We start from the raw sequence: 13,576 nt of genomic DNA, 5'->3' as shown, positions 1-13,576 counted from the left end.
TTGTTATAGTCACATTCATAAGGTTATTGGTGATTTCTAGAAAGTGAACAATATGGAGCTGAACTGTGAGATTATCTAATTAAGCATGAGACTACAGTGTCTGATCTGAGGTTGAATCCTCCATCTTGTACTATGACGGAATAAATGCCAAACATTCTGCAAGTACAAGACTCAAATCTTTAGAATTACACTACTGTTCAAAGGTTTCTTTTGTGAAAATACATAAAAAACAGCAATATTATGAAATATTATTAGAGTTTAACATAACTGTTGAATTTTAATTTCCTGTGATGCAAAGCTGAATTTTCAGCAGTCATTACTCTAGTCTTCAGTGTCACGTGATCCTTCAGAAATCATTTTAATATGCAGATTGGGTGCTTATTTCTTATTATCAATGCTGAAAACAGTGCTGCCTAATACTTTTGTGGAAACTGTCAGTTTTTGCTTTTGATTCTTTGGTAAAAAAGAAAGCCTTTCAGCAGAACAGCATTCATTTGAAGTGCACATTTTTGTAACAATGTAGAATCCATTACTGTCACTTTTGATTTACATTCATTTCTTTAAAAAAAATCTTACTGAACCCAATCCTTTGAACGGTAGCATATGTTTACGTACACAACGATCGTTTTCAGTCGGACTAAAGCAATCAGTTGTCTTTTTAAAATACATATAAATGCTGACTGACATAGTACCAGTCTGGATTCTGCAAAGTTGCACTAACAGACTCAGAGATGTAATTGTAGCTTGATTTTGTCTAGCATGTATACATGTTAAAGGGATAGTTCACCCACCCTCCATCGTGGTACTGTCGTGAACGCACACCAATTTCTGAAACGGAGAATAAATAGTTGAATAAAGTTATTTTTGTTTTCTTTGTGCACAAAAATATTCTCGTGGCTGTATAAAATTAAGGTTGAACCACTGATGTCACATGGACTATTTTAATGATGTCCTTACTACCTTTGTGGGCCTTGAATGTGGTAGTGGTCAGAAAGCTCTTGGATTTCATCAAAAATATATTAATTTGTGTTCTGAAGATAAACGAAGGTCTTATGGGTTTGGAACGACATGAGGGTGAGTAATTAATGACAAAATGAACTATCCCTTTAATCAGACTGCAATCGGCCTTGGCCTTGTGTATTTAATCTTTCACATATCTGTGTACACATTTCATTATGTATGCTTATATAAAGAATGTAGCTTGACAACACAAAAAATTAGATTAAACTGCGCATGTAAACGTACTGTACTTTGTGACTCTGGATGGAAGGCTGTTGGTTGAACCTGGTAAGGCTCACTGTGTTGGCACAAAATCAGAACAGGGATGGTGATAAAGGCTATTCAGTGCACTGACACAATCTCATCATCCTCTTCCTCACTAGTTGTGAGTCTGCAAAGCCTGACACTATCGCCAGGAACCTCTTCTGTTACTGAAGATTTCCTGGCGTGTCCATGAGCATCTGTGAGTGAGTCTGTATGTGGTTTTCTGAATGTAGGAAAGCTTCTCTGCTCCTCAGACTGACCGCTGGAGGACGTCGGTGACTCCGGGGAGGAAAGCGGCGAGATGCCCACAGAGGTATACCGTAAGAGAGAGACTCCTCTGAGCTCTGCAGCCAGTTCCTGCACCAGCTGTCTGGAGGATCTCGACCGGCTTGTGCTGCGTTTGGGGCTATCAGGGGGTCCAGGAGGACTGTCATCATCTTTATGTTTTGGGGAAATGCCCTGTTTGGATCTCATTCTGATCCCCTCTAAACATCTGTCATCTTCATCATCTTCGTCCTCCAGGGTGTCAGAGGTGGAGCGGGGTGAGCTGGGGGAGGGCAGGGAGAGAGGAGAGGATGGAGACTCTCTGTCAGGTAGGCAGAGGGCCTCAGTGTGAGCCTGCAGGGCCAGTCCCAGCGCCACCGTCGAACAGGGTGATGGAGTCTGTCCCACACTCTCACGTGACTCCTCGATGCCATTGTCCCTTGTGTTGTAGCTGTGGAGGCTCAGATAGGGGTGTGTGTTTGTGTGTGTGTCGCCTGGAGGAGTGAGGAGAGGTATCTGACCCCGTAACCGAGAGCCACGATGGAACAGGCGATTCCACAGGCGACCAAGTCGCCGCCGTGACGAGGAACGACGAGAAGAGTGACGACGAATCTGCCTCCGCATAGCTGAGCGGAGATTCTGCAGAACAGATGCCTGGGAGAGACAGAAAAAAAATGTTTTTATGAAAAAAGTGGTATAGTCACATTTACCACAGCTCTAAATTATTTTGCAAGCAAAATCCTGCCATTTCAATAGGAATTGGAAAAATTTTGCTTGTTTTCAAGTTATCAAGTCACGTAAATGCACTGCATCGACCAATAGAAAGTTGTTTGTTTCTAAAGTGACTTCTGTGTGAGCGACTTCTATGTGCATTGCTACACTATTTTCTAATGTGACCACAGTTTAATTTCCATTTTAATTGTTTTCAAATTTGAATTGAAATCCTATTTGCTACCTCAATTCAAATTCAGTGTCATATTCACACACCTGGGTCGGGTTGTACACTGGGAAGTCATCAACTGGAGGTATGAGACCTTGAGCTATCAGTTGACCATAAGAGGGTGGAGCCTCCCTCTGAACAAACTCTGCCTCTAGTCGAGTCATCTGGGTTTCAAAAGCTCTACGAGAAAGAGGAACACAAAAAGAGCTGTTTTATAAAGATGCTGATTGATGCTGTTTAAAAATGTTAGAAAAACAAAGGCTTTTTAAAAAGGGAAGCTACTGAACACATTCAGGCAGGGTATCTCGTGGGAATCTCCAAGAGCTGTTCCTTAACCAGCGGTACTTTGACAGTTTGATGAAGTGCAGGTATTTTGGGTGCTGCTGTGTCTTTACAAGGCTAACTGGAGAAAAACTGTGCATCACCTCCCAGAGCAGCATATGGGCCGTTACTGCAGATCCAATTATGTTAGAAGTAAAACAAGAGAGAGCAAATCCTCTTTCTCCTCATGTTTTCTTTATCTCCTTGGGATAAACTTGTGCTATTCTAGATTTTCAGCAATGGTTTTACTATGGAGGTAAAATTATTTGGAAAACAGTACAAATCCATTTAGCAGAAAATAGAATAAGTTACCAATAAAAAAGAAAGAAAAATTTAAGAATGACAAGCTGCAAAAATAATACATCTTTACATTTTTTTTAACATTTTACCAAACATTTTGGTAACACTTTAGTATTGGGACCAATTCTTACTGTTAACTAGTATCTTATTTGCATGCCAATTATAAACATATTGGCTGTTTATTAGTACTTAAAAATAAAGCACATATGACCATATTCTACATCCATAACCCTACCCAATACCTAAACTTAACAACTACCTTACTAACTATTAATAAGCAGCAAATTAGGAGTTTATGAAGGCAAAAGTCATCAATAAAAATAAATATAAAAAGTAATATACAGTACATACGCATATAATATACATAATATAAAGATACATTGTAAAGCATGAAAAACCATATACCTTGTATATATGAAAAATATAAAAAATAAATCATGAATCACTATACATTTCCTAACACTTAGTTTAAATGCAGGCATGAAGAAGATGGAAATCACCTCACCTGTACTCTCTTGTCCTGAGTGAGTAGAGTTTAAAGGCACAACCTAGTGCAATGACCAGTAGCAGCCCACAGACCAAGCTGCCAATCAGAGCCGCTGTGATCACCTTCCTGGGCACAGATGCAAGACAGTTTCTTTCATCGCTGCCGTCGAGACAGTCCTCCTGCCCATCGCAGCGCCACGTCTCAAAGATGCACAGGTTGGTTCCACAGTGGAAGTTTCCAGGCTGGCAGTCAAAGCAGTTTTTCTCATCTGAGCCGTCGGGGCACTTCTTCTGGTTGTTACACCTCTCAGAGGCTGAGTAACAGGCCCCACTGCCACCTTCGCAGGGATACTCTCCCGGCTGACACAGCAGGCAGTCCTCCTCATCTCGCCCCCCAGGGCAATGCCAGTAGCCATCACAGCGCTGCAGCTCAGAGTAACAGCCCTCGTCTGTGCCACATGGATGCTCACCTGGAAAGCAGTACCCTTTAACCTGCAAAGAGAGGGATGGAGGTTAAACATTATTAGTGTCACAGTGTATCAATCCTAATCATAAACTGCAGTAAGTACAGATTACTTCACATTTTGCTTGTGGATATCTAGTTAAAGCTGCACTGTGAAATTTTGGCTTCTCTATAGCCATAGTATAGTATCTGTATAGCTTCGTACCATAATGTATTAACAAGACATGAACATTTTTCACTTTTTGAACTGATTTTTTTCTATACACACTACTGTTCAAAAACTGGAGGTCGGTAAGATTTTTTGGTAACAATTAAGTTTAAGCGACCGATTTGCACTATTAACTAGTTGCTTGTTAGCATTCATATTCCTGGGATATTGGCTGTTTATTAGTACTTGTAAAGCACATATTAATTCCTTTTTCCGCATGACCTACCCCATACCTAAACATAACAACTACTTTACTAACTATTAATAAGCAGCAAATTAAGAGCTTGTTTAGGGAAAACTCTTAATTAATAGTGAATACTATGAGTGTGTATAGTGAATATTTGTGTGGCTGTTTTTTCTTGAAAGAAGGTTGCATTTATTTGATTAAAAAAACTACAGTAAAAATAACAACTATTATAATGTATTTTAAAATGTTATATATAACAATTTATTTTCTGTGATGGGAAATATTCATCTTTAGCAGCCATTACTCCATCCTTTAGTGTCACATGATTCTTCAGAAATCATTCTAATATGTTGATTTGCTGCTCAAGAAACATTTCTCAATAAATATTATTAAAATCGACCGTGCTACTTAATGTTTTTATAGAAATCCTTTTCACAGAATTCTTTGATTAATAGAAAGTTATGGACGGTTATGGACTTCTAGTTTGCGTTCTTGTGTGTTTCTGTTCTCCTGTCTTGCTTTGACCTAGTTTTCCCATTGTCTGTCATTCTCGGTTCACCTGTTGTCTATTAATTATTAGCCCATTAGTCCTTGTTTAGTTTAGTATTTATAGTCCTATGTTTCCTAAGTTAATTCGTCTTTCTCTGTTTATGCTAGGTGTGTTGTGTTTATTGTTTCTCTAAATTTAGATTAAATACTCTTGTTGCCTGTTCATGGTCTCCGTGAGCTTTTGCTACAACGACCCATACCAGTACTATTGCAAAGTATTCAAACAAGACACACAATGTCAATGCAAATGGAGAGCATAATTTATCATAATTTATAAGCATCCCCAAGAATGAGAGACCTGGTAGGTTGCGTTGAATCCGTGTCCAGGGCTGTGTGGTTTGGCGTGGTAGAAGATGCTCATCTGTCCCTGGGACGACTCAAGCAGGGCTCGTCTGTGGTTATTATGGTGAGAGAGACTCTGTAGAAGGCGTTCTGCACGTTCTCCCAATCCATCGTAAACACTGACAGAATCTCCCACACCCAGCTGTAGATCCACCTGCAGCACCAACGGCTTTGGGTCCTTAAACAAAAACAGTCAAGCATAACGCTCAATCATAAGTGATTTAATGCAACCTAAAATGAGAACAATTGAGGTTCTTATCATACTTGTGTGTCTAGGAACCACGTGCAGTGAAGATCTGTGCCAGCGCTCCTGTTTGGACGGAAAAAATCAGGTGAGGCAAATGTCCCATAAAAGTTGACTAAGCGTTTTCCACAGGACGTGTCGGGACAGTGGGCCTCGTCGGATCCATCAGGACAGTCCCGGGCTCCATTACAGCGCAGAGACACCGGCAGACAGCGGGTAGATTGGATATCAGAGCACTGCAAGGTACCAGGTGGACACAGACTGCTCCGGGCGGGTGTTGGTGGGGCAGCACAGCTCCTTTCGTCTGTATTGTCTCCACACTCGTCAAATCCGTTACAGCGCCAGGAACGTGGAATGCACTTACCATTCCCACATAAAAATTCATCGTTCTCACAACTACTCTGACCCAGTCCACCTAATGAATAAAAAAACAGACAGAGACAAAGAGAGTCTTTTGCACAGGTAAACACTGACAGTTTGCTGAAATAACCCAATCAAATCTACCCACTCTGCAGATGGTGTTTGCCAACTTAACAAACACAGCCGTTCAGTATTATTGATTGAACTGCACCTCTGAGGAAAATGCACAAACACAGCATTTCACTCCTCACACGCACACACTCATGTGGAGTTGAGTAACGACAGCCAATTATCTCCTTCATCTTCATTAGCTACATATTAGATCTAACTAAATAATCCACAGCTGAGATCTGTCTAATACACACTGACAGTAGTGTAATCCAAATATGCACATCAGTTTTCACAGATCATTATGTAACGCGTGCTGCAAAGCATTAGCGTTTCATCATGGCTCTATGGCCATAGACTATTGATCTGCTAAGCCTGCATTCGCCTGGTCAATCTGTGCTTACAGTAAATCTATATGCCACCACGGCAACAGTCTTTGTGATTTAGTTGCTCTCTAATGTAGGAAAACAACTAAATCTGATGAAACAGTACAACTCAAAAGGAAACGCATAAAGTATGATAAAAAAAATATGCCCATTCAATTAATATTAAACCCTAGAACACAAAAGCATAATATGGCATCATCACTGTACTTGTTTGGAGTCTTGTTCATCCAAAAATGTTAAAAAATCACTGGAATGGCAGATTACACAATACTCAAAAGTTTGGAGTCAGTATGATTTTGTTTTCATTTAAAAAATGTACTTTTATTCAGAAAGGATGTAATAAAACAGTAAAGATTTCCGCAAAAGAGTTCCTCAAAAAGTATTAAGAAGCATAACTGTTTTCTACAATGACAATAATAAGAAGCATTTGCTGAGCACCAAATCAGCATATTCGAATGATTTCTGAAGGATCACGTGACACTGAAGCCTGAGGTAATGATTGCTGAAAATTCAGTATAAGTATATGGCAGTATAAGTCACAGTTATCATATTAGAAGACTTGGAGTATAGGGCACACGTATTAACCACTTTTACAATAAAACACAAATGAGCAGAAGGGGCTCTAATGGAACATATTCACACTCTAAGGTCACTCACCTCGTATGTAGGATAGTCTGAAGCCCTGTGCCTGTCCAGAGCTGTTAGCCTGAGAGTGGAAGTAGACCCAGACTCGTCCTCTGGAGGAGATGAAAGGAGGAGGAAGAACAGAGCCACAGAACCGATACTCAGCTTTCCATGTGGGACCGAGCAGCAGCCAGTCGCCCCTGCAGTCCCCCGTGTCCTCCACATCAAAGCTGTGAAAACTGGACACAGCAAACACACGGTGCTTAATACATGGGCTGGAATCTCAGCTGCTTCAGCATGTCCACTGTATAATAATTTATAGTACATAAAAACAATCTAGAACAATATCATCAAATCAAATGTCAGAGGCACAATAAATCGTTAAAAAGAATATTAAAAGAAAAAGTCAAATTAACATTCTAAAAATAAAACAACTCCATTTTAATATCAGATCTTTAACAATTTTAAAGATCGGATTTTTACATAAACGATCATGTGTATATTCATATTATATTTAAAAATCATTAGTTTTATAATCATGACACAAGTTTTATAAATCTTTGGTTTAAATGGATGGTTTGAGCCATTTTTTGCCATGCCAAAAATGTCAATGTATTAAGAAATATTACAGGTGCTTCTCAATCATTTTCCTTAGGAAAATAGTTTTAATTGATATCATAGTATTTCCTGTAATATCTCCTTAAATTTCACAATCATATTGATTTTTCCACATAATAGGAATGGCCCTAATAACATTTCAGTGATACCATGGAATGAGAGAACATAAGCAAAAGAGAGAGAATATGTGCAGTGGAACTATTATCACAGAGTACTCTCTCTCGCTCTCTCTCTTTCTCACACACACTCAAGAGTGAGAGATAAAATCAGCATCCAGTACCATTACAGAAGAATGGGCTATTGGGAGCCAATAACTTGACAATGTTACACATCTATTGCTCTGTTCTCTTTCTTACCTCTCTTTCCCCATATACTCTCCAAAATCTCACTGCTTAAACAAAGCTCTACTTTAACTCTACTGTTTGTTTTACGATAAATTAGTAATGTTTTGTGACTATTTGAGTGGCAAAACATGTCTAAGACATGTTCTTGGTGTTCTTGAACAGATTTCACTTAATGATTTTATGTTTGTTATATCATATTTATATATCACAAATATTATAGCCATAATCAAGAATAAGCACTTTGCAAAAGTAAATGGTTCATTCATCAGAATGCAGAGATATTACTTTTTCACCCCTACTGTGTGACCCAGTAACTCTGCAGAAACTATTTTAATTTATATGATAAAATACACATTATTAAACTGCACTTTCACAGTAATGTTATAGTCATTAAAATACAGACATTCAAGTCTCCTCTGGCTGTCAATCAAATGGAGTCACACACACACACACACATTATGCAAAGCTTCTGAATATTTCAGACAGGACTCAACAATAAGGATGACCTGATGGCCTGGGGCCAGTGCCAGACAGTTTTGGGCCAGTTGGCATAACTGCTTCTTCACCTACCAGGCCGGTGCTGCATTGCTACAATGTCTTATATTCAGTGATCTTACACATATATATTAAGTGTTTTTATGCACTGTTTAGTTTTTTTTTGTGATGTATTAAACATCGTCTTAAACTTGGAAGAATTAAATCAAGGTTTAACACTAGGATTAACAATGGCTGGCTGACAGACGAAGATTAGCCTGTCAATAATAACTTGTGATAGTCATTAAACATTAAGAAAATGATAAACAAATCATCCAGTACCATCAGTTTCCAGCAAATATGTGTTAACTTCTAGATATATGAGATTACATTATAGTAGTCTAGTTTCCATTATTGCAATGGACTAAATTAAAGCTTACTTTAAAAAACATCAAAACCCATTAATTACCTATAAAAAGTAACTCTTTTTTTTTTTTTTTTTTACTTTGTAACATTTTTTGCAATGGGAATAGAGAAAATATCAGCAGGAAAAAAAATGAACCCACAAAAGAAATCTCATCCCAGTACTAGATGAGCGAGTCAGATTCCCATGTCAGTCTGTCTGAGGCAATTTGACAAAATGAGATTGATCAAGTGTTGCATAAATGCCTCTACTTCAGCTTTTAGACAATGAGTAATTAACCAGTATGGATTAAAAGAAATTAAAATTCAATTTATCAGAACTATTATCCTTTTCCACTAAGAACAAATCTATGAGGAGATGATGTCATGCTTTTAGATAATATCATTAAAGCGGTGACGAAGCCCGCAAACACACACATACACACACAACAGTGGCAGGAGAGGCAAGAAAAAGTACATTGTAAAATCCCTGCAGTCAGCTCTAGACATACAGCAGTCTAAGCACTTTCATATGGAAGAATGCGCAAACCAATATGCACTTGCAAACAGGCTCATAAACACTGAAAAAACAATTAATTAGTTTGAAAAACCCTTACATCGGTTTTTTGTTTAGAAATACCATAAAATCATACAACTGATTATATAAATAAAAGCTGTTGGGGTCTCTAACAGTGTGAAAGTTGCTGTGACTAATTGATGTTCATGAAACGTAGCATTTCTTGCTTGCAGAGGAGAAATACAAATGCACAAGAACAGGACAGATGCTGGTGGGACATCTCGTTATGTATCATGGTAATAGAAATAATCAAGCAGCACTCATTTAATCACCACTGTGAGAGACTGCTTGTGTGTGTTTACCTGATTGTGATCACATCTCCGCGGCTTCCCTGTATATTCCAGCTGCAGTTCACTCCGGGCGGGTAGTTGAGGGGCCATGATGGGCTGTAGATCACTCCTCTCCTCTCTGTGTGTAACTCCACTTTCCCACCACAGGCAGCTGAGGAGCACACACAGAAGACATGTGCATTGTTTGTGTGTGGCAGAGTGACTCATGAGCGACCACAGCTGACACACTGTGATCGAGATGACATCAACGCATCACACCAGGCTTTATGGATTCCTGAGATATATATGATGGTAAGAATTTGATCCACTCACCCAAGAAGGATCAGAGAGAGCCTACGGAATTGCACTGACACATAATACTCAATTTAGTGGGGAAATGTGTGAGAGTGTGTGCTAATGATTAGGAATCTCAACAGCAATACAATAAGACCAGGAAGAAATAGCCTGGGAAGCAACCTTTTATTTATTCTAAAGTCTCTTGAAAGAGAAAAAACAACAGTAAAGAACTGTGTCTATTTATGGACCTTTTAGAATTTCCCAGACTTTTCCAATCATTCGTTATTTCTAGATAATAACTCTAGATTTTTAGATAATAATAATCTTTGACTTATCCAGTCATTTGTGATTACTGGATTTAAAAATATTTTATACAATATATATAAATATCTAAATATAATCTAGCATTATTAATAATAATAGTCCTTGACTTTTCCAACGTTTTATATAATAATATATATTAAAATATGTAATACATTTAGAGCTGAACAACAACAAAAATATTCTCTTTATAATAGTTCCATGCACTTTTAAGAACTAGAAATCTCAATCATAAACTTCCCTGATATTTCTCTGTTTTGCATGACATGAGATCCCTGAATACAGATGGCAGCACATGTTGTGATGTAACTCTCTCCTCAGCTCCATCCTCGACACTTACTTACTACCCTCCAGGATGAACACACATCTCTCACACACCCAGAGACTGCTTTTACTCTATATATAATATGATGATGTCTAGGAGCGTCTGAATGCCTTAGGCAAAGCTGAAAAGAAGAAGCTAATAATACCCTGTTCTCCGTGTAAGAGATCAGGGGAATCCCAGCATATGAGTCTCAAGGCTCGCTGACATCCTTTTAGTTTCCGAGATACATACAGCACACACTATAATCTTAATCAGGGTAGACAACACGTGGCATTTTACACAGTGAGGTTTAAATGACCTTAACTCAAAACAGTCTTCCCCATATTCTTTCTGTGTCTGCTTTTGTTACTTTGAGATACCTGGATTTGTTGTTTTTTAATTTCAGAACTATTGCAAACTATTACAGCTGAATATAATGAACATCCTCATTGTCTTCATCTACCAGATGGAACATCCTCAACAGGGAAACACTGTGTAAATATCAGTGATTCACGCTCACATTTAGTGGGGAAAACATGTCTGAACATGGAATATCCATAGTCAAAGGGAAAGGCTTGTATTTGGGTGTGTGAGAGTGATAAGTAAACAGAAGAAGGTCCCTTTGTCTGTCTGTGTGTGAGAGATGAAGAGCGCTAGGTGTCATTGGTACTATCAACATACCCCCACCCCAAACCAAACCCTCTTTTGTCACCACCTTCACTGGATTCCACCTCCACCTTTCTGTGCTTCTGTCTCTGGTACGAGAGCATCTGCTTGAGCAAAAGCAGGCATGTCTCTTTCTCACTCTCTTTTATCTGCGGTTGTTTGTTGAGCATTTAGCTGACCTCAACAGATCATGTGTTACTCAAACAAGCCTAGAGTGCTATCTAGGAATAGATTATGGGTGAGATCAGATGCCCAATGCTTGGCAGACCGTGAAAGCATTGCTGTCTAGTGGTGAACATAGATTTTATGCTCAAAAGAACCAATGTTGAGGAGGTCGAAAAAGTATATCAGATCTTAATATAGTAGCCAGTTATGTTTGTTGTTGGACTGGTTTAAGATGTTCTCCAACCTGGAAGATGCTGGTGCTCAGTTTAGGTGCGGTACCAGTCTGACCTCCTGAAGAGTGTCCCAAACATTTAAAACCATCTAATAGACCAGTCTAGGGAAACCAGCGAACCATTTTAGCAACATTGGTAAGTGCTATACGTAATGTTTACATTTTAATTACGAGAAGGTGTGCAGAATTGAACGTGAACAACTCCACTTGCTTTTTATCCGCGAAAGGCTGCACAATAATGCCCTTATTTTTTTTTATTTTTTTTTATAAAAACACACAATCGGCCAGTGGGTCTTGAAGGAGATGTGTTTATAACTGCCATGGCAACAAGCCAAACGCGGATCTGTCCTCCTCGGTTCTCCCGGTATGAATGCTGCAAAGCCTTTCTTTGTCATCGCTTCAACCTGCAATCACCTGCCTATGCTCTGCATGAAAGATTTAATATTATTCTGACACGTGGGCTGAAAAAGGTAAAATGCAATAAAAAGCGAGCTAGAGCTTGACTGCTCTAATTTAAATCAACCGTGCACATTTTGTTCTATTAAATTATAATATTACAATCCTTATGAAGTCTACTTACACACACAAACCCAAGCCCAGCGTAGACAAATCCACCTCATAAGGTAAAGCCGAGTCGCCCCGATCCTCTCCATCTCGTTCCCAGCTCAGCTCATGCTGCAGCGCATCTCGTGTCGGTTTAGCGTCTTGCTCGAGCATCAACAGCAGCGTCTCTCTCTCTTTCCGAGAGGCTCATTGCGCTGTCTGGAGAAAAGCAGAGATCTTCAGAGAGACGGGATTGGAGGTTCAATGGGGACAGCACAGGACACACAATGATATTGCTCTTCTTGGGGCGATCACTAAGCCTGTTACATTTATTTATCACTACATCTTTTTGTTTTCGCAATATATCTTTACGAGTAATAATATCGTTCCACTCTGTCCAGTTGCACAGTGTGCCAATAATGTAATAAGATGTATGGTGAATAGCGGAAATGCAGCTCAGTGGACTTCATCTGTCCAAATCAGTATTAAAACACCATGCCGATGTAAACGCCAGTGTTTAACTTAAATGTAACATCTTAATACAAAAGACTGGACGCATTCGTGTAAAATCTGATGATGGATTCATGTAAACAGTATTTTTGTTTTCTTGGTTTGGAGGAGACTCACCAGCTGGCAATGAAAGCCTGCACTCTTGTGGACGGAGGGATGCATCGCTGGAAATCTTGGCATTATGTACATGCTTAGCAATACAATATCGTGTTAAGAGTCATTTTGAAAGATTTGTGGACCGACTGGTTTCAAAATTAAAAAGTTTTGCCAGTTTGTACCACGTACTAGAATGTCTTGGCGATACATTTCCAGTCGCATTAGTCCATTTTGAATGCAATGTTTTATTAAATTGTTGTATTATGTACTTTTGTATTGTTGTGCCAATATGGTAGAAAAGGCACCGCTGGGATTCGAACCCAGGATCTCCTGTTTACTAGACAGGCGCTTTAACCAACTAAGCCACGGCGCCGCTGTGATTGGTCGCTACTTAATGTATATATAGGCTACTTCAGTACAGTACGAAGTACAATATATTTGTAAAGTACAGAAAGGTTACGAATCTGTTATTGGACTGAACACAGCGCGCCGAAACACATAGCATTGACACTATTTTGGTTATTTATTTAGGTTTCGCTTAATTTATTTTCCACAACATTTTTGCACATCGAAATGTGCAGTAATTTCTGGTTTACCGTGATGGTTGCTCAGAGAGAACACTGTACACATGTGATGAACGTGATTAATTGACAGTGATTTTTTGTCAGCTATATCCCTTTAAGACACGAGATCTGCTGACTGTGTCTGACCCA

The 13,576-nt window shown here is 39.0% G+C and overlaps 1 protein-coding gene across 1 annotated transcript; it reads right to left on the bottom strand.

Annotated features, from left to right (window-relative positions):
* Positions 1–476: 476 nt before the first annotated feature.
* LOC306855302 (low-density lipoprotein receptor-related protein 3-like) lies at positions 477–12,407 on the bottom strand. Its single transcript, XM_079393880.1, has 8 exons — positions 12,295–12,407; positions 9,763–9,901; positions 7,079–7,284; positions 5,588–5,982; positions 5,280–5,501; positions 3,594–4,066; positions 2,515–2,647; positions 477–2,181 (listed from the first exon to the last, which is right to left on the bottom strand). Exons 1-8 carry the CDS (start codon positions 12,365–12,367, stop codon positions 1,342–1,344), a joined length of 2,481 nt encoding a protein of 826 aa, XP_079250006.1. The 5' UTR covers positions 12,368–12,407; the 3' UTR covers positions 477–1,341.
* Positions 12,408–13,576: the final 1,169 nt, after the last annotated feature.

Source organism: Barbus barbus, assembly GCF_936440315.1.
Source record: "Barbus barbus genome assembly, chromosome: 1".
Classification (NCBI taxonomy): Eukaryota; Metazoa; Chordata; class Actinopteri; order Cypriniformes; family Cyprinidae; genus Barbus; species Barbus barbus.
Note: the sequence above shows the minus strand (reverse complement) of the source record. Positions and strands in the feature narration are given on the sequence as shown.